The following is a 24,683-nucleotide window of genomic DNA, read 5'->3' as shown; positions in this document are numbered from 1 at the left end:
CGCTTTTACAAGCGTGTGTGTTTTCATGTCTGGATGACTAATTAGGCTATTGGATAGGAGCCCATAGTTTATTTTATCAATCCAGTACAGCACCTTATGTTTTAAAGATTTCCCTGAAATCTAATAACATGTAGCAGTTTAAAAAAGCAACATATTGCCCTCTGAAAGGTGGTGAAGGATGAATATAAAGTAGTATAAAATGGAAATACTCAAGTTGCTCAATCTGTAATCTGTAAACAAAACAAAAATTGCATCCTCGTGTTTCTGTTCAAACAAGATTGCACAACATATAGTTCTCCGGTGCCATTTTTTTCCACAGTCATGAGCTGGGCAGGAGGTTTTCTTCACAGCTTTAATGGGAATACAAAAAAAAGACGACATGATTTTCACCCGCAGAGAACAGCTTGGATGAAATATAAGAAAACAAGCAGTGATGGTTGTGAATAGTGCAGCAGCAAGGAGCTTCTCAGCTCAGCAGTCTGTAAGGAGGAAAGACTCAGGTTAGTGACAGACTGAACCGTCATTCTGCTCCAAAAGTCAGATTAGTATTTGGGAATGTTTTCATTAGAGCTTCGTGTGTTTTAGGCTGTGTGTTTACTTACCTGGGCCTCACGACATTCCCACGCACTTCTCTGTATCTCTGATTACTCTGAATGGATGTAAGATCTTCTTTATACGTCCCTTCGTAGATATCTGACTGTCGCTTCATGTAACTCTCTCTGTCACCTCTGTGGAAAGAAAACACCAGGAATTCAGGTTTCATTTTGTCTTCCTGTGACTGATCTGAAAACACGCAGCACTTCTGTTTTGCCACTTGGCTTGCCAATCATTCGTCTTGTGCTACCTACCCCAGGCGTTTGCCCATGATTGTCTGAAGGAACTTCCTGGCTGAGATTTGTCCCAGGACTTTCCTGTAGCTGTTTGTAAAGATGGCATCAGCGTGGCGTACTGAGCTGAAATCAGAAAGGGAACATCTGTTTAGTGACTGCAGCACAATGAGTCAAAAAGTCAGGATTTATCTTTTATCTTTCAGAACATATCTCCAATATTCCAACTTGAAATGAGAGTTTATGAACAAAATAAGCACATTTCTTTGATTCAGACTAAAAGTCCAGCCACTGATGTTGAGATATCCTTCTATCCGCCTTTCCTGTGAACAGTTTTGGACTTACTGTCAAACACTGCGGTGGAGACAGAAGTCTCAGAGGCAAATATTTCATAAACCAAATCAATCTGCATTCTTAGACACCAATAGAGGTAAGTGAGCAAAAACATGTTTTTTGTGTTTTTCTTTGTGATTTAGGTGAGCCGACCCTCAGTCCATATTTACTAACTGACCGTAACTCTGCCAGCTCCCTGGGAGGACTTGTGTCTTCCTCCAGCTGCTCTGCTTCTGCTGGATTCTTTATAGAGGATGTCATCAGGATGGATGTATCCCTCTGGCCGAACCTGAGAAGAAATACCCCGTAAACGAAATGAATGAAGAACATCAAACATCTCCACACGCGTTATACCACACTGATATATAATTGTATTCAAATTTCTGCCCTGAACAGAAACTGATTTAAATATTGCACAGAGTTTTAATGATGAAGATGAAATTTTAACTAAGAAAAAAATGCTCTAACTCTTGTTAAATTACATATTCTGCTACTTTGGCAGCGGACACTGTGATTAAGGTATTGTGTAAATGTGACTGGGTCACAAACGCCGACATCTCGACCCTTTTTAGCATAAGAAATGCGGGGGGCACAGTTATGACATGCAAAGTAACCAGGGAAAGGTATAAAACATCAGACGCTACATGTGTAGATAAGATCCTTTGATCCCATTTAATGACTCAGAGAATCCATACACTGTATTTTGTGTGGCTGTGTTTTAATTTGTTTAGTTCTGTCTAAAAAAAAATGTTCTATATAATCTTCAAGTAATAATTTTCAGCCACTTTTCAGTATTTCTTGTCATCAACAGACACCCACGAATATGGACAGTTGAGTTGACCGGTCATGAAGGATTGAAATGGCTTTAAAAAATACTGTAATAAAACACAAACGCTAAAAATCTGCAATGTAAATGAAGATGGTGTGAAGAAATTCATTAAATGTGTCAGGACTTACCTGATGGATGGGTAGAGTGGGGAGCCCGATAACGACATGACCAGGCAACAAAACAGCAGCAGTGCAGATTTCTCCATCTTCACAGCTAGTCCTGGAGAAGAATGGACAGCCAGAATAAATGACAGGAGTAGAAATTACATTAGAAAAAAAAAAAAAATGCTGAAACCACAGTTTCCCTCAACCAGCCCCATTTTTCTGCACAAGGCACCGAAGTAGCAGCTGGCAAGAGATGGGCAGCATGAAAGAAAACATTTAAAATGTGTTTTTTTTTTAAAAAAAAAAAAAAGAAGAAGAAGAAGAAGAAGAAAAGATGAAAGCACTGACAAAGAAGGTGTAACATACACATCACATTTACACATGTGGTGGAAGAATTACCTAGAGTGTCCCTGCAGTTCCCCTTTTATTTGGTGCCCTCCAGTCTCATCATCTCTCACTGCCAGGAAAGGACTGGACAAAAGAAACAGTGGAACACTTTGTTATCCCAGCATCCATGGTCAGTCCATACTGAATCTTATACTGAACCTGTGGCTCTGAGTCACTCCCACACCACACATGAGCTCTCTCTCTCTCTCTCTCTCTCTCTCTCTCTCTCTCTCTCTGTGTGTGTGTCTCTCTCACTCTCTCTCACACTCACACTCCTTGTGAGTGACCTTCATCTACATACTCTCATCTTTCTTTTTGTCCTTTCCCTCCCTCAAATTTCAAGTTTACTTTATCGACACGGTCATAATTGAATATATAGGAAAAAGTACACATTACTACACTTTAAAATATAAAAGCAGAAAAACAAATTGTCACAGAGAAATACTTATATGATATAAAATATGAAAATATGAGGTAGGATGAGGTATGGTTTAGAGTCATTAATCACCATCTCTCTCTTATATATCGATTTTGCAAACTGCTCTTTAAAATAAAGAGTCTTGTCAAGGAAATACAAATGCAACTGCATACCTTTTAAAGATTTTGTCCATTGGAATCTGGTGGAAAAGGCAAAAACAAAAACAAACGAAGAAACAAACAAATACATAAAGATATTTTAAATTTTAATTTATATAATTTAATTAAAAAAAAAAAAAGCATATTGCGGCCCCATAAACTAAAATACTTGTGAAAAAACAGTTCACTCACACATATTAAAAAATGTTATTAACTGCTATTAGGTAATAATATATAATTGAAGCACTACAGACTGCTTTAGATTTATATTGGGCACACTTCACATTAAACCCAGTCCTCCCCTCACCCACCCATCATCCTTGGACCTCAGTTTTTGGGACATAACGTAAAAATAATGTGGGCTGTATCACTGTATAATAAGTTTTCAACTTTTAAGGCTGAGTCAAGTTTTTACTGAGTTATTGAAAAATCACTTCGACGCTTTCATCGGTGTCCGGAACGTTTCTTGTTTGAGTCAAGAAGGTTTTTACACGACCCTTGAAGTTGGACGTACCGGGCTGGGGGACATCTTTAGCGAACGGACTGTGGGCATACAAGAGAATTATCCATCAACTACTTCCATCTTAGCTGATCGTCGTCAACACCCTGTTTTTCTACCACTGCCTTCTGAATGAATTCGAACAAACGTCTACCTAAAATACTGATTGGCTCCTGACATAATGTCTATAAATTACTAAAAAACAAACCAAAATATGCATCTCTTTCATTCACCTGAATACGGGCTAATGTCAAACAAATATTCCTCTTGGTGGTTGTGGTAGATATACATTAGCTGCTATAAGAAAGAATGTTTGTCCCTGTTCCCAAAATTATCATTATTCTTATCATTATCATTATCATTGTTGTTGTTGTTCTTCTTCTTATTAGTAGTTGTAGTAGTAGTGTTAGTAGTAGTAGTATTACCCGAGCAAAACTCTTATTTTTCACAGCTCAACGCCTTTTCCGGGTTTCTATAACGTTGTTATGGAGTGGGAAGATACTACTCTTGATACGATGATATCTTTGGCTCCACATGACATGAGCGTCTGAATGACATTTAGCCGACAGCCAGCACCTAAAACATTTATCCAATAAGATAAACAAAACACAAAATGTTTTGTACAGAGTACATTAGAGCTAAAAGTAGCTAACTACTGTGGTTGCTCAGTAAGAGCAAAATCTCACGGGTCGCTACAAAACCTTTGCTCTTGTAGCTAGCATGATAATGGGAAAACTCCGAAATTTAAAACTCCTGTTTGACATTTCCCAGCACTGGGGAATCAGGTGTATCCAACCCAGATATTGCTCTAATTTAGCTAACACCAGGGTGACTGAAAGTGAAAGGAGGACATCTGTAGACAGGTTCAAATCCCGCATCTCCTCTGGTCCAAGCTTTCAGGATTTCATCAAAGGAGCTTCAGTTAGTAAGACTTGTGTTGCAGATGGAGACCACTCAGACAAACATGCTTATCTTTCCGAGGACTTGGATATGGGGAATTCAAGAAAAGGTTAGTCTCTAGTCATCACTAAAAGCTATGAACTCATTTGGCTGAGACTAATGCTGAACCGGTGTTTTGACTTAATATTACAGTGTATTTTGAAACCTATGGATGTCAAATGAATGTAAACGACACGCAGATAGCCTGGTCCATACTACAGAGGAAGGGATATCTACGCACGTTTGACTTGAGTGAGGTACCGCAGGGCTCTGACTTCGTACAGTTTTAACATGGTTTTTGTAGATACAGTTCGCTAAAATAAATCTTGTGGTTACAGGCAGACGTCGTCCTTCTGGTAACCTGCTCCATAAGGTAAGACAACAACGCAAACTTAAGAGGAAAGTCTTCCAAATGACATATTCTTAATAATTGTTGTTTCGAGTGACAGTTATTATAGACATTTAACACGTCTTGAAACTGGCATTACAAGGTTTTTCATGAGACCACACAAACTAAAGACTAGAGACCTCAACTCTTAACAGAGACAGAGCTGAGCAAACTATTTGGAAGAGACTGCAAGTACTAACAGCTCTGAAGAAGAGGCGCTTGAAGACCCACGCACCAATGAAAATTGGGATTTTGGGTGAGTTCGTTCATTTTAATCTGAACACATCTGACTTCCTTAACAAAGGCTAGATTATAGCCTTTTATAAGATATATTAATGTTTGCCCAGGATGCATGGCGGAGAGGCTAAAGACGGAGATATTGGAGCGGGAGAAGCTCGTAGATGTTCTTGCTGGTCCAGATGCCTACCGGGACCTTCCCCGCCTCTTGGCTGTTGCAGATGGAGGTCAGCAGGCGAGCAACGTGCTGCTGTCGTTGGAGGAGACGTACGCTGACATCATGCCTGTCCACCACGCCTCTCAGGGATACAGTGCTTACGTGTAAGTTGGTTTTAGAGGAAGGTGTTCGCCCTGCACACCACCTCCTACAGCAACACTGTGTCTTTGTATTGTAATCTCTCATGACTTTGTGTACATCTTTTGTGCTGGCAGGTCCATCATGCGAGGTTGTGACAACATGTGTAGTTACTGCATTGTTCCCTTCACCCGAGGCAGAGAGAGGAGTCGACCTGTCAGCTCCATACTTGAGGAGATTCGCATGCTGTCTGACCAGGCAAAATAACTTCAAAACTTCAGAACTAAAGTCGTGCCAGTTAAGCTCTGACAGTACAATCAAATGACTAGCTCTCCCTGACTAGTGTGTGTATGTGGATGTTTTGTTTAGGGTGTGAAAGAGGTGACTTTGCTGGGTCAGAACGTGAACAGCTACAGAGACATGTCAGAAGAACAGTTCTGTGGCTCAGAGCTGACCCAGCTCAGCTGCGGGTTCAAAACCATCTACAGGACTAAACAGGGAGGCCTGCGCTTCTCCGATCTGCTGGACCGAGTGTCATGCATCGATCCTGACATGAGGATCAGATTCACTTCCCCTCACCCCAAGGATTTCCCTGATGAGGTACAAAGAAAAAAGATGACTGGTTGCTTTATGCAGCGTAATGTAGATGTACCCGGCATGTTACATGATGCACATGATAACAGTTCCATCTTTACATATTCTCAAATGCACTAAATCTCATTAAAACCCAGTGATCATTTCCAAATATAGACGTTCATTCTGCCTTTTTCCTGTTTGGCAAAACCTGCCCCCCTTTTGTGTGGAATTCCCTGTATGTATATGACAGATTGAGGCTTCCTGACCTCCTCTGTGTGCCGGTGTTGACAGGTTTTGCATCTGATTGCGGAACGAAAAAACATTTGTCGACAGATCCACCTTCCAGCACAGAGCGGGAGCAGCAGGGTCCTAAAAGCGATGCGGCGTGGGTAGGAGATCACCTGCCTTTTTTTCCCCAGCAATTCAGTTTGTAAAGTTGTTTATGAATTCTCTTAAAACGTCAGTAAGTTATGCCTTTTTCTTACCATTTTTAAAGCTACACAAGAGAGACCTACCTTGATCTTGTGAAGAACATCAAGAGAATTATCCCAGGTAGGCTGTGAAACCAAGGTTTAATTGGTTCCTTTAATTGGCAAGAATGGAAGAGTAGAATATTAAAAATAGAATATTTTACTCCAGTAGTAAAATTATTCACTAAATTGACTCAGTGCCACCTTGTGGTTGAAAACAGTAAGGAATCTTATGTCTAATTACTTATAATCTTGTTGGCATTTGCTTTGGTTAGGTAGCGTGTGTGGTCTGTATTTAACCTGAATGAAATGTGTGTGTGTTTGCCAGAGGTGAGTCTCAGCAGTGACTTCATCTCAGGCTTCTGCGGTGAAACAGAGGACGACCACCAGCAGACACTGTCTCTGATCAGAGAGGTGGGCTACAATGTGGGCTTCTTGTTTGCCTACAGTATGAGAAAGGTGAGCCAAATCCAAGCTGCTCTTTTCAGTCGGCTCCTAACTGATTTAGTAGATTTAAATGTCTTTTGCTGCCGCCCTTGTGGATTTCTCTCTCAGAAAACATACGCCTTCCATCGGCTACAAGATGACGTGCCTGCAGAGGTGAAGCAGCAGAGGCTGGAGGAGTGTATCAGCGTATTCAGAGAGGAAGTTGCGAAGATCAATGCCGCACTTATCGGCAGCACACAGCTCGTCCTGGTGGAGGGAGTGAGTACTGCACGCATGACTGACACATCCTTCCAGGGTTATGTAGTTTAGAAAATGCATGTATGGATATTATAGACATAAGTACAGGATTGCTTCCAGTATCTCTTTCACACTGGACAGTAAAACCCTACTGATACCGGGCTTTTGTTTAAAGTGGGAAGGTGTGGGAAAGGAGTCAGCCTTCCATTTCAGCGTGTTTAAAAAACCCACATATACACACTTGTTTTGGTGTAAAATTGGGCCATGTAAACGCGCATCTTTTTGAATCGCTTGACTTGTGTGCATGAAAACAGTTAATTTAACTCTATAATCCCAGTGATCTGAATGATTGTATTTGTTTTGCTGATACTTAAACCTCATACCAGTACATGATGAGAGGACTAAATGGCTCCTATAGAAATACAGAAATTGAGTTAGTAACGTGTGAAACAGCAGTCCTGTTATCAGGCAGCATAGTTCACCTATGCTTTCCATTTTCACACAGGAAAGTAGAAGATCTGCCCAGGAACTGTGTGGGAGAACGGATGGCAATATGAAAGTGATTTTCCCCAAAGAAGATGTCGCTGTTCAACTTGTAGACTCCAACACGGCACCGATTAATGCTGGAGACTATGTGCTAGTGAAGGTATGGTATGGTTTGTTTGCTCTGGCTCATACAGATGTGTGGAGTTATTCAGAAACTGTTACAAACTGGAAGATTTATTGAACTCTAAAATGTCTCACTCATATCAATGCATATCTTCAAAAAACAAATTTAGTCCCTGAAAATCTGTTTTCTCAATCAACATTGCTTGTGTTGGGATCATAAATACACACAGTATAGTTTTTGTTACTGAGATTTTTTTTCTCTGGGCTCTTCTCATTGGTTTAAAATGGTCAGAGCTCAGTGTGGAAAAAAAGAGACAAAGGTATATAAATGACAGGACACATTTATTAAAATCATGTAACACTCATGTTGCGCTGTAACACACCAAATATCACAAAAAGGTAAAGGACATCATTTCAGCAGTCATCACACTGGAGAACTTGAAGGTTTATCTGATACTTTTAAAAATTTCTTCACTCACTCACTTATTATTTGATATCTTGTGTCTTTGATACAGATATCATCAGCCAACTCTCAGAGTCTGAGAGGCCGAGCCCTCAGCCACAGCTCCCTGAGAGGCACAGTGGAGTCTCAGACACAAACATGACTGAAACGTACTCCTGAATGACCCACATGTAACAGACTCTTATTTTCTTCTCTGAAGACACGTGGAGTGACTGAATTTTTGTCATCTTACAGTCACACGGGACTTTTGTGCAAACTGCCATGTGTTATTTATACAGTCAATAGCAACTATGTGTGTGTACATACTGAACTGCTTAAGATACTGGACCCTGTTTGGAAGGTGAATGTTTCTTTAATGCAAACTACTGTGACTTATTTGTCTTGTCTGCAGCAGTGGTGCTTTCCTTCAAAACAAGACTATATGGCATTTTTTATGGCACTCCTTAAACTGCAGTAAAAATGTCACGGGTCAGCACATTGGCAGAATCACTTTGTGAGCTACCGAAGTCGGAAACTTTGAGACAGAATTTGCCCAAAGTCAGCAGCAGAAAGTGCTGTGATGTGCTTTGGAAAGAGCATGTCGTTATAAAAACAAAAAAAGAAAGATGATTGTGGTGACAAACAGCAAACCCTGTCCTACAGACTTTAGTAGCCTTGTTGGAAAGGTTCACTGCTCTAGATTTTCTATGTGGAAAACCTGGTCTGAGTGCACATTTAAAGAGCATGAAAACAGTATCAAAACATCAAAGTGATAAAAATCTCAGGCGATGCAAACAGGACATCTGCTACATACATCTCTCAGGAGTGTAGAAAAAGTAATACTTTCATATCATGAATTTTCTTTCTGTGAAATTTCTGGCTGTGGTTATGCCGTCGTGGCAGCCTTCCCCATAGCAGAGATGAATCCTGGGAGTTTCCAGAATTCAACCATTCAACTCGTGAACTGAACATCTGTCGCAATTAGCACATAGTCCTAGAGAAACACACAGCACAGCAGACATGATGAGTTCTTTCCATCAACTAGATAAATAAGAACCTTTTCTACTAATTTACTGACCTTCATTAAAATCCGGGTGAAATAATAAAAGCAGCTTGCATAAAACTGTACTGACCTTCAGGACCTGAAGCTCAGTGCTCACAAGCTTCATCTTTCCAAGTGTAGGAAGTGGGTATCCCTTTGCAAGTTGAACTATGAAGCAAAATTCATGAATGAGCTACAGATTCAAGTGATAATTCTCTGTAGGTTCATCACAACAGGCAAACCATTTCACCTTGTCATTTGATCCATTTTTGTACTAATATATCGATTGTAGCCACATATGTAATTTCCCCTGAAGGGGGTGTATGATATAAATTGATAAAGAATCTACAGTACAGATTTGTCCAAAGACATTTAGAGTTCTGAGGCAACTGAGACCTGGAAAAAGAGTGTTTAATGACCCGGCACCTAGTTCATGGAGTACAAACTGAAAATGTGAGAACTCACCATTCAGGTCAGGTATCACTACCAGTTTGAGGACCATTTGAAGGATTTTGTTGAGGGATTTGACCTGCAGGTTAGGGTGAGGGTTAGTTTGTTCGGTTGGTACTGGCGGTACGCTGTGGCTTGTGTTAGAATGCAGCTCACCTGAAAGTCTCCCACGTAACTTGTCCTCAGGGTCAGATCCATTCTGTGTAAATTAGGCAAAATTAGACTGTGATGCTCATCTTTGTGAGGACCTTTTGGCCCCATTTTTCTCTTCTGAGAGCAAGTGCTGAGTTTTTTACTAACTCACTTGTTCAGGGTGACAGCTCCAGCCAGCCTCATTTCACTGACAAACACTCTGGCGCTGACACTGGTCTCCTGTAAAGGCAGGAAGGTGAGAAAGTTTTGAGAGTTTTTCCAAACCACGCAAATAGCTTTTTGTCATACCAGCTGTGTGACCTACCAAATTCAGAATGAATAGAGGGGTTAGTGTTGCGTTGGGCTGAATAACGTAGGCTGTCACCAGGCCAACGGCCTGAACTGTCATGTTGTTGGGTTCGAAAGTGATGATGGGGCTTTTCTCCGTCTTCACCAGCAGTTTCATCATCATTCCCGGGAAAAGCTTGGCAAGCTGAAAATACACCAAGATGTAACTGACAGGTCGCCAATGAAGATAATGCTGCTCATGAAATCAGTGGAATATGTTATCACCTGCGGGATGAAGGCTCCAAACGTTCTGGTGTTGAGTCGGATGGGGGAGCTCTTTGGAATCTGTTGTGACAGAGCCAGAAAGGTTGCAGATGAGTGGGACTGCATGAAAGTAGATCTATGAAGGAGCTGGGGGGAATGAAGCTCACCATGTCGTCAGTGATGTACTCGCTGAGTGCCCCGGCTTTGTGGTAGACAAAGGCTGCAGAATTGGCGGTGAAGGTGGACAGACCGAAGTACAACATGCTGTTGGTCTGGGGTGGCAGGGAAAAGGCAGTGGGAGAAAATGGGGGCTCCTCATGCTTCCCGGTGTTGTAAAATTCACCCTAAATGATAAAGAAACAGCAGAGACTGAAAACATGACCACTGCTGTGTGTTTCTTAAACGATCAAACTGCAGCTTCAGATAGATGAACTTCTACAGTATGATGGTGCACAATCCTTTACCTTCAAGTTCAACTCTATAGAAGAGTTAGAAACTGTAGGTGATGACACCATGGAGTATTCAATCTCTGCATACTTGTCCACCTTAGCATCAACTGCAGTAAAGGAAAAAATCTCTCAGATATTCAACACCAATGAAACTTCCAAATATTTGACACAAAGAAAGGATTTTTTTATTTATTTATTTTTTACCATTGAGGGTTTTCAAAGCGGGGTTCAAATCAGATACAGCATCATCCACCAGAGGGCAGATCTGCAACAACAGAGACAACAACAGTTCTTGATAGAACGACAACTAAGGAATAACTTCCTTTGTCCACTATTTATCTTTGATTTGTAGATTTAATTTCTGATTTGTTACAGAATTTAGACTAATTGTTAATACTGACTGACTCTGATGCAGAGTTTTTCCTCAGATATGAAAGATTTCAGTTTCTGTGCCTTCCCTGTCTGACAACTTTCTGTCATTTTAGCTTGGGAAGCAGCTGCATTCATAAAGCATCCTCAGACTAAGAGTTGCTCGCAATGGGCCGAGTTAAGACAAAGGAGGATGGAAGTACTGTGGATCAGCTGTGTGGTCTGTAAAGTTGAGCTCAGAGTTAATCTGGATGCAATCACCTCACTAATGGAAACAATCAAACAGACCGACTGTCAGAATTATTCATCAAACCAAACGTGTGCTCTTCAGACTTGAATCTAAGTGCCTTACTTGAGTATTTAATTTATTTTATACTTTTACTGAGCTGCATTTTGTAAAAAAATACTGTATGTTTTACTCAAGCATATTCATGTGACAGCTCTAGTTAGTTTCCAAAATAACACTTAAACAGATTCAGTAAGCATATGAGATACAATGCATTGTTAAAGATTAAACCAGTGTTAAGCTACTTCAGTAACCTCAAGAATGTGGATACTTCTTTGTGGTTGCTTTCAGTTCCCAAGTAAAAATTGCCAAAGGAAGAAGTAAAGATGAAACTCCTAGTTGGGAACTTCTAGCTGTGCTAGTGTTAAAATAGACTTGGTTTGCACTCACCTGTTTCTGCAGAGCATTTTTCAAGGCCTTGTCAATATATTTGCTGAAGAGATTGTAAAGCCAACTGAAACAAAAAGCCACATGAACACATGCCACGCATGAACTGGGGAGAATGCAATATATCGAGCAGGACAGGTAAAACTGAAAACGCACATTCCATACCCTTCAGTAATGCACAGAGGGTTTTTTTGTGTTTTTTTACCTGGCTCCACCGTGAAACTTGACCTTGGCACTGCCGACGCTGGCTGCACAGCCGACACTCGTGACCTCAGGTCGGCCTGTGTCATCGCTCTTGATGACAATAGTTGTAGTGATGGAGAGTCCATTCACATTCAAATCAAAAGAGCCACTGTCCTTTCTGTCGAGGGAGAGAAGTCATTGCTGCAGCAGAAATGTCACAAATTGAATTCAGATGTGCTGTATAAGGAAGAAATCTTTTCTTACATTATTCTGAGGTACTTGACCCTCCAGTTTCCACGCAGATTGATGAAGGCATTCCCAATGGACAACCTGACACCAGTCCCTGGCACCAGACCCAATGCAGATGATGGTAATCCCACATCCACAATTTGCAGACTGGAAGGAAAAAAAAAAACGTGCTAGTTTGTCAAGGCACTTGGAGATGAATAAGACCTTAAATATTCCAGTTTCTGTGGAGGTGCCTTACTTTGACAGGCTGTACTGGACCTTGCCAATGGGAGATATTCTCTCTGACCCTGAAAAATCTGGGATTTTGATGGTTCTGAATTTTCGCTGGATTGAAGCTATCCCCAGCTGTCTGCCTACAAAAAAAAAAAGCAAGGAAATTTGATGACGAAACTCATCAAGTGACAGTCGCTTATCAGCTGAGAGAGGGAACTGTCGCAGTGCTTACCGTATTCCAGGCCTTTTTGTGTTAGTTGGACCTTTACCCCGGGGTTGGTGCTTAAGGTCAGAGGGATGAAAGCCACTAGAGCCAACCAGCAGCACTGGAACATCTTGACTGTTGGGAGATCAAATTTTCAGTTAAATTCTTATCTTTTGTATGTACACAATACCATAAAACAGGCAGTTTGTGGTATTGTGTTGTTTGTGCAGTGGTCATGTTTGCTGTTCTAAAATGAATGACTGGGAAGTAATAAGTTGTTTTTTTTTTTAAGTTGCTTGTTACTGACCATACCTTTGTCATCAGACAGTGTAAGTTATGCAGTTTTTTCTGTCATTTTATAAACAATGGGAGGATGTGAACACTTGAGGAGCCACGGTAAAGTCAAGTTAAATTTGAAAGAAATAGTCAGATTCTTTAAATAATAGCAAGTAAAAATACTATATTATTATCAAGAAACTATACTTACAATTTCAATAGTAAATGCACTTTTAACACACTGTGCCCACATACTCATTCATAGACATCTATGGGCAGGGCTCCAATCACAACAGGACTCCTGTTGTGACAGGGCTCCAATCACAACCTTTGTATCACATTTCATTTATGCATATAATAAGCCCATAGTGTGTTTTTGGTAACTTCACTACAAATAAAATAGTGCAATCAATCTGAGCTGTGGTATAAAGTATCAGAAAAAGCAAATACTCAAAATTGTACAGAAGTACAGTACTTGAGTACGAGTAACTATACTTTCCACCACTGCCTTGGGATTCCTGCTTCAGTGGAGGCTTGTGAAAGAACTGACTGTCAGTGCTGGAGAGGAGACCACATGTCCACATGATTAAATTAGGCTGAGATTAAAGGCCCAGTCTGCCATTTTGTTGATTTTGAGTATGAATATTTTGGAACATTCAAGTCAATGGCCATGTGTTCATTCCAGTATTACAGTAAATAATTCCAGCAAATGTTATGGCTGTCACATGTTGTTTTTCCACAATCAACAGCTCTGTCTGTCACTGAGAAATGAAAAACATCGAACCAATCCAGTCTGGTGCTTTTCTCCTCCTGGTGATGTTGCTTGAACAGTGTGTTGCATGTGCAAATAACAGATTTAGGCTCTGAATGTGTTCAAGAACAAACTGAACTGACAAAATAAGACGTGTCTGCCAGCAGTGAAAAGCCCTCTCTGGGTCAGAAGTGCAGTAGAAGCAGAAGGTTATTGTCTGTATGGTATACTTTCTTCTCTGTGTGAAAGTGTTAAAAAAGAGCTGCTTATAAAAGAGAAACCTTAATTCATGACCAGAAACTGAAAATGGTCATTATCTCTGGCCAAGATATCAGCACTTCGTTTCTTCCTAAGTGGTTATATTTTTATGTAAATTTACATCCCAACAAAGCACAGAACCTCAGCTACAGCTTTCTCAATCTGCCTTGTAGCCAATTAACAGAATTTCTCAACATCTATTTCTTGCCTTAATTATTTGCCTCCAAATGAATGCAACTTCAGCAAATGCTCTTCAAATATGCAAGTGAAGCAGAGGTGGAAAAGCACATCCTTCCCACCGAACACATCACAGTCCGTGAGATGCCTTAGTACAAACATTGTCAGATGCTACAGTGCCAGGTTCATTTACATCTTGATGTTAATGTGGTGAATATTTGGTACACCACGGCAAAGATTAAGCTTCAAGAACAAGAACTCTGAAAATCTTCAGATTCTATTTGTAAGTTTGGCCCCTTTATGAGAACGTAAACCCAGTCTTACCTGAAGCAGTGGTTTGTCAGGAGCAGAAGATTTCTTTAGTGTCACTCTGCCTACCGACGAAGCAGTGAGGAAAAGGCGGCACATGACCTCTAATTTATTTAGTCAATAAGGAAGTGAACTTGGCTGGGGGAATCTCCCAGACAGAGCAACAAGATTGCAAACTATCTGACATATCTTCACTCCTACCCCTCCCTGCTTTTTTATATTCTATCGAAAACCACAAACTGCCAACAGTGTTCTTATGCGAGAGTTACTGGCATAAGAAACAAACTCTGTGGTCTTGAACAAGTTTTTGCTTGTGTTGTTGCTGCAACGCTTGCTTCCTAGTTCCTGAACTTCTAGTGAAGTATGATCAAGTATGACACAACAGGAATTAAGCACAAAACAGGTCACAATGTTTTACTGTTTCCTAATCTTATAACCTTTCTCTTTCAGTGTTTATCACCGTAACACAGACAACAAAGAGGTAATAGAAAATGAAATCATGCTCTCCCTCATCTCAACAGGACAGAGTAGCGTAGAGGTGGTGGTGTATGGTTACACAATGGTCACACATGGCAGAAATTATTCTTGGTTGCAAATTGGTACTTTGGCTGTGATTATGTTTTCAGTGTTTTCCCAGTGCAGAAATGAAGCCAAGGAGTTTCCTGAAATGTCTCGCAACCTGTGCAAATGTCTCGCAACCAACATCTGTCGCAATCAGCAAATCGTAGAGAAAAATCCAGCTTTGCAACTGTGGGTAATAAGAGAAGAGCTTTGAGAAGATGAATTCTCTTGATAGAAAAGATATTTACGATGTTTTCTACTGAGTCCTTGATCCTCATTAAATTCTCGAAAAGGCTCAGTCATTCACAAACAAGGACAGAGTGAGGTTCACCACTTTGTGAAACACGTGACTATATTGTGCTCGGTGCTGGAAGTGAAGGCCGCCGGATATCTTTAGGTTTTTGAGACGTTTCACCTCTCATCCGAAAGGTTTTCTTCACTTCTGAGATTTAAGGGGAAAATCCATCTATTTACCCTCTAGCATCATGTATGCATAACATACATACATAACCTATGTCGACATACATGAGTGGTTGTTTGGTTTCCCCTATGTGAAGGTCTGAGCATCCCTCACTGCATTTTACCACATATACCACATCTAATGTTCTTGCTAATGAGTCACACCTTGGCTCATGACGCCCTAACAACTCACATGATGGCACAAAGTGTCAATGACCTCCAGGACCCCTAAGGTGACAACCCCAGCAGAGGTTAAATAGCTGAATTTTCCCCTTCAATCTCAAAACTAAAGAAGCCTTTCAGGTGAGAGGTAAAACGTCTTCAACAACCTAAAGATATCCGGCTGCCTTCACTTCTAGCACTTTAACTAGCACGACCCAGATGACTGAGAACCTACACTGACGTACATGACTGTATAAAAGATGTTACTGCATGGGGCTTGGGAGCACAATTCATTTGCCCATTAATTCATTCTGTTTTTATACACTTTTTATCCAGCCTCCCTACCTTTTGTCATCATTATTAGATGTTTCTATTGGTTGATTTTTCAGAAACTGAAAATGCAAAAAAATAAATAAATAAAAAAAAATAATTCAAGCCATTGAAACACGAGCATTTTCTTTTTCAGGTTGATTTTTCTCTTTTGTCACATCCTTTAATTAAAGATAAACCATTTGTAGAGGACTAGTCGGTACACCATATGAATGCCAACTTTATTTCAATTAATTTGGGATACTAATCTAATTAAAGCTGATGAACTCATTACACCTGCCACAGAATTACAATAACAAGTTACAGACACTTAGCTGTCTGTTGTTAACTCTGAACGCATTGAAGCTTGTGTTTAACAAGCAAGTGCGTGATTCTGCTATTCAAATTCAAGCAAAATTCAAATGATCCCTGCATTGGCTGAACACTCAGGTGTCCTTGAGCAAGGCCTTTTAGCCTCCAGCTGCTCAGTAGCTGGCAGATCACACTGTGCTCCCACTGGATGTAAAGGCCAGCTTCTCACTGTGAATATGAGCAGTGGTGTGAAAGTCTGTGAGCAGAGTGTCATAGAAAAAAGACACCATTTTCAGCAGCAACTCCCTAAAGAAACTGCTTAAAACATCTTTGTGTTTTCTGAAGCTTGTGCATCATCGACACATGTAGTACGAAAGCAACAGAAAAATCACTAAACAGAAAGAAGTTTAAATGGGAATTTTGCTGTCTTTAAAGACAGTTTGAGTTTTTAGAACTGCTGCAAAAAACTATTGCATTGTATATCTGATCTGGTAACGATAAAGTTTTCTGGTTTTCAGAAGAAGAGAAGAAGACTGTGTCTCTGTCCAACTGAGCAGTTCTAGTTAGTTTTTATGAAATGAATTAGCTTAATTAGCTGCATTAAAGATTAATGGGTAATTTGAATGTCTGGCTAAATGCCCAGCAGCTGTTTCTTGCCTTATGAGCATTGGAGTAATCTTAAAATGTCTTGAATCCTCATAATAAACCCAGGACATTTTTTTGACAGATTTACTGGCCGTGGGCCTGTACAGACTGGGCTTGACTGAAAAGCCTCTCTCGCATTAGCTTTGTTAAACCTGTTAGGGAGGGGACCATTGACTCTGTAAAAATGACTGTATATGAGAAGAGCTTCCCAAAAGCCAAAACATGTTGATTGCCCCCTGGTGGTAGACTCTGGTGTTGCTCCCCTCATTGTTAGCAGAGCAGACATGGGCCAACCCCCCCCAAAACTCAAAGTAGGTAATTTTTTTTTTTTTTTTTTTTTTTTGTCATGCCAGTGGGTCAGATTGATACATGGGCAGCAGTTTGACATTGCAGCTCCAGTGCTTAATCACTCTGGCTCAAAATGACATCACCAGTGCCAGATGTCAGCACTTGTGTTCAAGTGTGTGCATGTAAGGCCTTTAACCATCAGTTTCCATCAGTGCTCCTTTCATAGTGTCTTCTTATGAGATTATTTTGCTGCGGTTGTTTAGAGTGTGACAAAACAATCCTAAATTCAGCTCCACTTACAAGCATATGTCTGACCTACCAAGTGCATGTCTGGTTGCTAACAGCACGTGTGCCGTTTTATGCGTATGCATGCAGGAATATCATGAAACCAACTGAAGTTACAAAAGGCCAACATTTGTAGTCCAGAGTGAGTGAGAGCAGATCAATTTATTCACACACACTCTACCTGAGATCTCGCTTACATGATGCTGCTGTAGAGCCTGACGATGAGTACACTTTTGTGTGGCAAAACTCTGTACTTTGTACTCTTTGGGGGGGCGGACAGTGGGGTGTGAGTACAGAGGAAGTGGAAGAATAGTCCGAGTAGGAGTTCACACAGAGTTCAGCTTCATCGTCATGCTCTCCTCCACTGCTTCCTCCAGGCTGTCAACACACAGACCTCCAACAGAGAGCCATTTTCCTTTTTGTCTTCATCAGTGAATTTAACTTACTCTGCCTGCCTGCACTCCAGCACCAAGAACAGGACAGACTGAGACGCATTAAATTTTATCCATGGGTTCTGAATTTCTCCAATCACTGAAATTCATTGTGGGGTTTCTGATCTGACTTTTTAAATATTCTGTCTCAAATTAAACTCATGTCCTGATCAGTAGGGTCAAACTTTTCACAGCATGTGAGTCATTACCCTTCTGCTAATGTTATTTGCATTATTTACTGGAGTTGTTACTAACACTTCATGCAAGGTTTACACCTTAATGCCATACAAGAATATCAATCTGTTTTAAGTATTTTTTTTTGTTCAAATATATAACAGTTGTGTACTCTTGCCCCCATGAGGCGAAGGGCAGTATGGCATCAAACTGTGGGACATCGAACATCCTTGTCCGGCAGCACTGCTGAACTGTTTAGATGAGTGCTTTGCTGACTTTAAAGTATAGCTTGTTATCAGGAAAAAGCGATCGTGACTGATGGCTGTATTCGTGATCGTGAATACCAGTCAACAGATCGACAGATCGTGACTGGCTGTTTTAGGATCTGTTAAGAAAAATCCCCTTGTTATTTTGGTCTTGTGTCCCTCGGGGGGGGGGGGGGGGGGGTCTCCACACTGTTCTTAAAACAAAGATCCTTTTGAGATGAGATCACTCATCTCTCAGTACTGTAAATAATTCCGAGCTGAGAAAAGTAAAGGATTGCACGAAATAGTTGAAACTCAAATTGGAATCGTATTTTGGTCGGAGTGGATTGGGTAGAGAGAAGCCCATCTGTATGTGAAGCCCATAGTGTGCTCGGCACTCTCATTCAATATGAGACCCTAAGCATTCAAAATTAAATAAACTAGACATTGTGACATAGATCAAAGCAGCAGCCAGTCATAACTGCTCCGTTTGCCTTAAGTGACCCAGAAAAATGAACAGATTTTGGTCAAGAGGACATTTTTAAGTTAAAAACTCTTGGAATATAAGATACAAAATGACCTTGTTATAGATATGAAAACACTTAAAAAAGAAAAACTACTAGAACCTATTATAAATAAGAATGACTAGTCCAATACGTAAACATGTGATCATTTTTTTTATTTTATTTCCATGAACTCTGTAGCTCAAAGGTAAACCAAGGGCAAGAGACGCTGCAAATGCTCTGGTGGTCAAGTAGCAGGAAGGCTCAGATGGCTCTGGCACCCTGTGGTCACACTGTGGGCAAATGCATTACTCTTTGCTTGAGGATAGAAGAGCCTTGACAACATCCTGCCACTCATTTCAAATCAGCGTTTTTTTAAACACAAAGTGAAGCCTGTCTGTGCTGCGTTCAGGCCACAAATTCACATAAAATAAATAAAGTCTTCCTTCAATGGAAGTGTGCTGTGTTCAACTGGATGAACATTTTATTCACTATCTATCTCGCTTTCTCAGAAAAATATGATATCATTTCATTAATTCTGCTGCATAATGAGCCGTGTGAGTTGTCAAATGACTCACGTTTAGAGGTAAACTCCGGGAAATGCTTAAATGAGTGATTTGCAGTTGCTCTCCGTTGGTAGCCTCTTAAATTAATGGCTCCAAAAGGCAATGAGGATAAATCTGTATCCTGAAATCACGCGGTGGGGGGATTAGTAAAATGTACACGGCGCTCTCATGATTACCACCCAGGTCTTTGATGGCTTAATGCCAAAAGATGCCAAAGGGACAGTTTGGACATGAATCCATCTGGATTTCTCTAAACAGAATATCTGCTCACTGCTGTGTAGGAAAGAGTGTGGACTGATATTTCAAAGAATTTTCTATCACTGAATTTTTTTCTGTTCCAGCCTCAGCTTTTGAAAACGCGTGGGGTTAAGTGACAGCAGCTCTGTCAGGCTGTGCTTAGGCAAAGTGGTGCTTTGAGTAAAGTGCTGACGTCAGTGCGCTAACATGCAAACAATGATAATGTGAATATGAGCAGGAATAATGTGTATCATGTTCACCATTGTTGCATTAGCCTGCTAATATTAGCAAATACGTACTAGATGCAAAACGGCTGAACTTAATTGCGTGACAAATTAAAATTTTGACTTGATGGCGCTAGAGGGAAAGTCACTGAAGTTATTACAATTCAGCCGGAGGGAAACATGAATGTGTGTTCCACATTTTATGACAACCTATCCAGTAGCAGTCTAGAAGTAAAGGGAGGGTCACCAGAGCCAAATGATTCATACTCTAAAGTCATGAAAATCTTTATAGATTTTGTGCCAGTCAGTCTAGTAGATATTGAGAAACTGAAAGTCTGCTGCTGCTGGGCACCATGAATGTACCAAATGTGTAATCCGTCCAGTAATCTTATATTTCAGTCGAGATCAAAGCCCTGCATGGCTCAAGCGAGTGATGTATTTTCTATAAAGCACATATGTATATTTAAATGCATGTTGCTCTGTTTTCAATATGCTCTTGCTCAATGTAGGTCAGTTAATATTTTATCATTTCGCTCTACTTGTAATGTTACATTCCCATGAAACTAAGACAAATTTCCATGTCCATGTCTGTCATGTTTTTGTCTCTGCGGTGGTTCTAATACAGAATAACAACTAGATGTGATTAGAGCTCAGTTTGATCACTTTAAAAATCATGATACACTGCATGAATCAAAATGAAATTTCTGTTTCTGATGAGCTAAATCAAGGCTTACTCATTCCAACCACTCAAACGTTAGTGAAGGGCATATCAGGGACAGCAAACAGTGGAATTAGAAAAGTTTTTATAAAACTATAAAAGAGCCTCAGCCTCATATTGACAGGCTTCCTCCCACTGAGGTTGTAAACTAGTCTGCGCATTAGCCAGCGGGTAGGTGCACTGAATATTAATCAGACAATTTGAGGCCAGCAGAGTGATAGGTGACCACAGAGGGAAAGAAACGCACAAAGAAAGAGAGGTTGATGTGTGTGTGTGTGTGTGTGTTTGTGTGTGTGTGTGTGTGTTGGGGGGGGGGGGGGATTGATTGATTTTATTTTTTTATCGGAAACAGTGTGCAATAAACCTGCTCCGTGGAGAACTGACTAACTTTGAAATGCAAATTTTACAGCTAATACAGAAACTTTGGTTAATATGGATTTTCTGAGACAAGTGTTATAACGTTTATTTTTTACTTTCAATCAATGATCTGGTTACAAGATCCCACATTATGTTCCCCCAGTTTATTGAGTGTTCAGTGGGTGCAGCACATTAGGCCGCACGGGATTCAGCATTTACTGACACTTGTAAAAGTGAGAATATATGGCTTTTGAAAGGAGAAATGAATTAGTTTTCTTATAAACAAACCTCTGATTCATAATCAATGACATGCACACTAAGCTTTTGCTGCCATAGACCCACTTGGAATATTGGAGGGGAAATAACATTTAAGTGGCAAAATTCTTACTGCCCATAAATGGTCGCTAAATTTTAAACTTTCACTTCGCCAATTACTCCTGCCTTAACAGGCGCTAAGCAAATGAATGTTTGCACGTGTGATGTTGTGTCAGATATTGCGTTCAGTGAGCCCTGCTGGAGTCTGTGCTGACCTGAGCTGCGTTGGTACAGCGGAGACGAGGGAGCCTTAGATCAATGCTTCAGTGTGTTGGGCATAAATGGAGCAATGTGCCCCAGAGAGAAGGGCTGTCTGTGCCCCAGCGCCATGCAGCTGTGGGACCTGGGCACCCATCCATGCCCTCCATTCCATATACTGTTAGTCTTCCCTCTGTGGCCAAAACACTGCAAGCTGTAAAATCATTTCCATAGAGAACTGCACTGGAAATGCATCTGCTATTGTCCCAATCATCTATAACACCTCAAATCATTGTCATGAGGTGTTAGAGGTGGTTTCTGCAAGTAGTGAGCAGAGTTCAGAGAGAAAAGAGAGCAAATGATGTGTGCCAGCTCACGAGTCAGTGACTTTCTAACATGTGTTTGACTTCCTGCTTTCTGTTTCTACAAAGGCTGCTACATGAACTCAGTGAAGCAGCACAAGGAGGGTGGGAAATGTATTTTTGTACCAAGGACTCATAATTTAAAAAGTTCAATTATCCCTGAAATCTGCAGAACGAATTTTTGCAGAATTGGGGGCAGAGCGGGAGTTTTCTTGTGGCCCAAAACTTCATGCTCTGTAGCACACAATAAAGCCTTTTTAGTCTACTCCAGGACATGTATGGGTTTTGATCTTAGATATTAGATTCTCTGCTATACCCTATTTATCTCCTATGGTAGAGCATTGGAGTGGAAACCTTTTAAAAGACACTGACAAACAAACTGTTCCTTGATTACGGTTTTCTTTGTCAGTGTAGGTATTTATTCTGTCTATGGTAACAAGGTAAAATGCTTCTCAGGTCCTTAAGGGGATATTCCAGAGATTTCTTATTGCACCTTCTTAATGCCAGGGGACACAGCAGACTTTTAGTTCCAGTTGGTGATGCTCTAGGAATGCTTGTTCTTATATTTCCTACAAATGCGGCATGGTGGTGCAGTGGTTAGCACTGTTGCCTCATAGCAAGAGGGTTCCAGGTTCGAATCCCGGTCTGGGCCCTTCTATGTGGAGTTTGCATGAGTTTGCATGAGTTTGCATGAGTTTGCATGGGTTTTCTCCGGGTACTCCGGCTTCCTCCCACAATACCAAAAACATGCTCATTAGGTTAATTGGCTACTCTACATTGCCCCTAGGTGTGAGTGTGAGAGTGTGTGGTTGTCTGTCTTTGTGTGTTGGCCCTGTGATTGACTGGCGACCAGTCCAGGGTGAACCCCGCCTCTCGCCTGTAGTCAGCTCCCCCGTGACCCTGACGGATGAGCGGTATAGAAAATGGATGGATGTATGGATGAATATTTCCCACAATGCAACTCAATAGTATCTAAATTTTAAATAGCACCTTTTTGTTAAATGTAATTAAAATTAATGTTAATGAAGCTTTAAAACATTACCTTGTCCATGAACATTTTTGCCTGATTCAAATATTGTTTCATTGACAGACCCCTAGTGGTTTAAAGCTGCATTAATCACATTTTGTATTACAAAATTTAATTAAAGAGCTTGGTCTAGACCTGTTCTAATTGGAAAATGTCATGAGATAACTTTTGTTGTGAAGTGGCGCTATATGAATAAACTGACTTGAACTAAATTAATCAGTATTATTGTACAAGATTAGATCAAATGACAATGAAACTGAAATTTAAAAATAATCACTGATAGAAATGAATCCATAAAATTGAATAAACATGCTGAAGACAAACAACAAAATGAACACATTATCTGCAGAAAGCATACTGGATATGTAAACAGGAAATGGAGCTGAAACTTACAACATTCAAATGCTACTGTGTGGCTCTCCTCATGAAAAGACTGGAATAAAATTGCTTCCAGATAATAAATTGACCTGAGGCTAACTAAGGTTCAAATGAGAAAGCTGCTATTTAACTTTGAATATGAAGATAATTATGACGTATATAATAAGCAACATCACCGCTGAGTTCTTCATATGAGTCAGCCTCTGCGATGGAAAATACAAAGAGATGAAGTACTTAGGAGGACATGCTGTTCGTTTAAGCTTTGAGCAGCAGCAATTCAACCATAATAGTGTGCATTTGTTTGTGTGTGTGTGTGTGTGTGTGTGTCCTTCAGTCACTCAGTACACACAGAGTCGACGGTATCCTCAAATGCGTTATCCATGCAGGTAGACAGTTTGTGAGCAGAGAGCTCACTTTATTGTTCATTCACAAAACACAAGCTCTTGGTTCTTTTTCAAATCATGCTGACCAGATCTACTGCATAAAAAAAATTCAGATACTGTAAATTCAGATTTTTATTTTACCAACACAATGGGTTTGACTTTGCATGATTTCTGCACTAAACTCGATTCTATTGGGTGCAATGACCTAGTGGATGGCTCTTTTAAATCTTGTAGTAATCATGTAGATAGTAATGGCATCTTATCACATCCAGAAATTATGGCTCCAGAAATTATCCAGCGGTCAAACATCCAAATTTAATAATAATAAGAAAAATTCAACTATTATAAAAATATCAGCTATTTAAACTACAACAGGTCCACTCACATATTGTAAAAATATAAGATGATAATGAGATGAAATAATACTGTACAATACAATTAAATTGGCATGTCTGTAAAGTAACAGCCACAGCATTCTGTTGTTGTTTTGAGTCTGGTTCTAGTTGGTCTGCTTGTCTTTTCAAACATTCTCGAATGACATATTGTGAAGATTCTTTTGTGGTGTCTCTTAAAGTCCTATGAGAATGAAGATATGGTTGTGGCCCTGTGTCACGGGCTGTTCTTATCATTGTTTGATGACCATATGAGGACAGGGGTCGTGAGCTTCAGGATGCTATGGCTGGTTTCCTGTGCGGCCACGAGGCAGCTGTACTGCCATCATGGGTCTGTGCAGAGACACAGCCACTGCAGAGAATGACAGACAAGTTCTCCTCTGAGCCCAGATGCTGCACAGATACGACAGGCTACAGATGGCACAGGGCTAAACATGCAGGAAATATGGGAAAGCAACACTTTGGCATCTCAGTGTTGTCTGTATAAATGAACAAAGATGGAAAACTCCAGTGCTCCGGTAGTGTGATTTTAGACAATCCCTGTCAAGGGTAAATGTTCATTTTCATTGTTCTTGATCTGTTTAAAAATATTTTAATGGTCATTTTATCAATGAAATACAATGAATCTGCTATCTACTATTATCATTCTTTTCAGTCAAGGGTTTCCTT

At 40.4% G+C, this 24,683-nt stretch overlaps 3 protein-coding genes across 3 annotated transcripts; 1 reads left to right on the top strand and 2 right to left on the bottom strand.

Moving 5' to 3' along the window:
- Nucleotides 1-350: 350 nt before the first annotated feature.
- Nucleotides 351-2,334, bottom strand: ghrh (growth hormone releasing hormone). The gene is made up of 5 exons (XM_046385329.1): nt 2,118-2,334; nt 1,339-1,449; nt 849-953; nt 603-728; nt 351-479 (listed from the first exon to the last, which is right to left on the bottom strand). The coding sequence occupies exons 1-5, from the start codon at nt 2,192-2,194 to the stop codon at nt 467-469; spliced, it is 432 nt and encodes a 143-aa protein (XP_046241285.1). The 5' UTR covers nt 2,195-2,334; the 3' UTR covers nt 351-466.
- A 1,670-nt stretch (nt 2,335-4,004) lies between these two features.
- Nucleotides 4,005-13,775, top strand: cdk5rap1 (CDK5 regulatory subunit associated protein 1). Its single transcript, XM_046384818.1, has 13 exons — nt 4,005-4,564; nt 4,648-4,751; nt 4,833-4,867; nt 5,038-5,138; nt 5,230-5,440; nt 5,552-5,672; nt 5,784-6,014; nt 6,282-6,379; nt 6,487-6,542; nt 6,789-6,919; nt 7,016-7,165; nt 7,650-7,790; nt 8,269-13,775. The coding sequence occupies exons 1-13, from the start codon at nt 4,276-4,278 to the stop codon at nt 8,356-8,358; spliced, it is 1,758 nt and encodes a 585-aa protein (XP_046240774.1). The 5' UTR covers nt 4,005-4,275; the 3' UTR covers nt 8,359-13,775.
- LOC124056888 (bactericidal permeability-increasing protein-like) lies at nt 8,077-14,653 on the bottom strand. Its single transcript, XM_046384819.1, has 16 exons — nt 14,499-14,653; nt 12,740-12,847; nt 12,533-12,647; nt 12,310-12,441; nt 12,068-12,223; nt 11,866-11,929; nt 11,025-11,085; nt 10,836-10,927; nt 10,539-10,715; nt 10,393-10,452; nt 10,145-10,312; nt 9,992-10,059; nt 9,844-9,886; nt 9,703-9,766; nt 9,329-9,405; nt 8,077-9,189 (listed from the first exon to the last, which is right to left on the bottom strand). Exons 2-16 carry the CDS (start codon nt 12,840-12,842, stop codon nt 9,148-9,150), a joined length of 1,422 nt encoding a protein of 473 aa, XP_046240775.1. The 5' UTR covers nt 12,843-12,847; nt 14,499-14,653; the 3' UTR covers nt 8,077-9,147.
- Between the last annotated feature and the right edge of the window lie 10,030 nt (nt 14,654-24,683).

The sequence above is a fragment of the Scatophagus argus genome, chromosome 3 (genome assembly GCF_020382885.2).
Source record: "Scatophagus argus isolate fScaArg1 chromosome 3, fScaArg1.pri, whole genome shotgun sequence".
NCBI lineage: Eukaryota > Metazoa > Chordata > Actinopteri > Scatophagidae > Scatophagus > Scatophagus argus.
The sequence above is the reverse complement of the archived record's forward strand: the minus strand, read 5'-3'. Positions and strand labels throughout refer to the sequence as shown.

What these genes read in the sequence shown, in the direction of transcription:
- LOC124056888 (XM_046384819.1), bottom strand. Translation starts at nt 12,842, where the DNA reads ATGTTCCAGTGCTGCTGGTTGGCTCTAGTGGCTTTCATCCCTCTGACC. An exon ending in CTCTATTCATTCTGAATTTG is followed by an intron (nt 10,060 to 10,144) that starts GTAGGTCACACA and finishes CTGCCTTTACAG; the next exon opens with GAGACCAGTGTCAGCGCCAG. An exon ending in GGAGCTGTCACCCTGAACAA is followed by an intron (nt 9,887 to 9,991) that starts GTGAGTTAGTAA and finishes TAATTTACACAG; the next exon opens with AATGGATCTGACCCTGAGGA.
- ghrh (XM_046385329.1), bottom strand. Translation starts at nt 2,194, where the DNA reads ATGGAGAAATCTGCACTGCTGCTGTTTTGTTGCCTGGTCATGTCGTTA. An exon ending in AGGGAGCTGGCAGAGTTACG is followed by an intron (nt 954 to 1,338) that starts GTCAGTTAGTAA and finishes TTCTGATTTCAG; the next exon opens with CTCAGTACGCCACGCTGATG. An exon ending in ATCATGGGCAAACGCCTGGG is followed by an intron (nt 729 to 848) that starts GTAGGTAGCACA and finishes TTCTTTCCACAG; the next exon opens with AGGTGACAGAGAGAGTTACA.
- cdk5rap1 (XM_046384818.1), top strand. Translation starts at nt 4,276, where the DNA reads ATGATAATGGGAAAACTCCGAAATTTAAAACTCCTGTTTGACATTTCC. An exon ending in CCAAGGATTTCCCTGATGAG is followed by an intron (nt 6,015 to 6,281) that starts GTACAAAGAAAA and finishes CGGTGTTGACAG; the next exon opens with GTTTTGCATCTGATTGCGGA. An exon ending in GAGACTATGTGCTAGTGAAG is followed by an intron (nt 7,791 to 8,268) that starts GTATGGTATGGT and finishes TCTTTGATACAG; the next exon opens with ATATCATCAGCCAACTCTCA.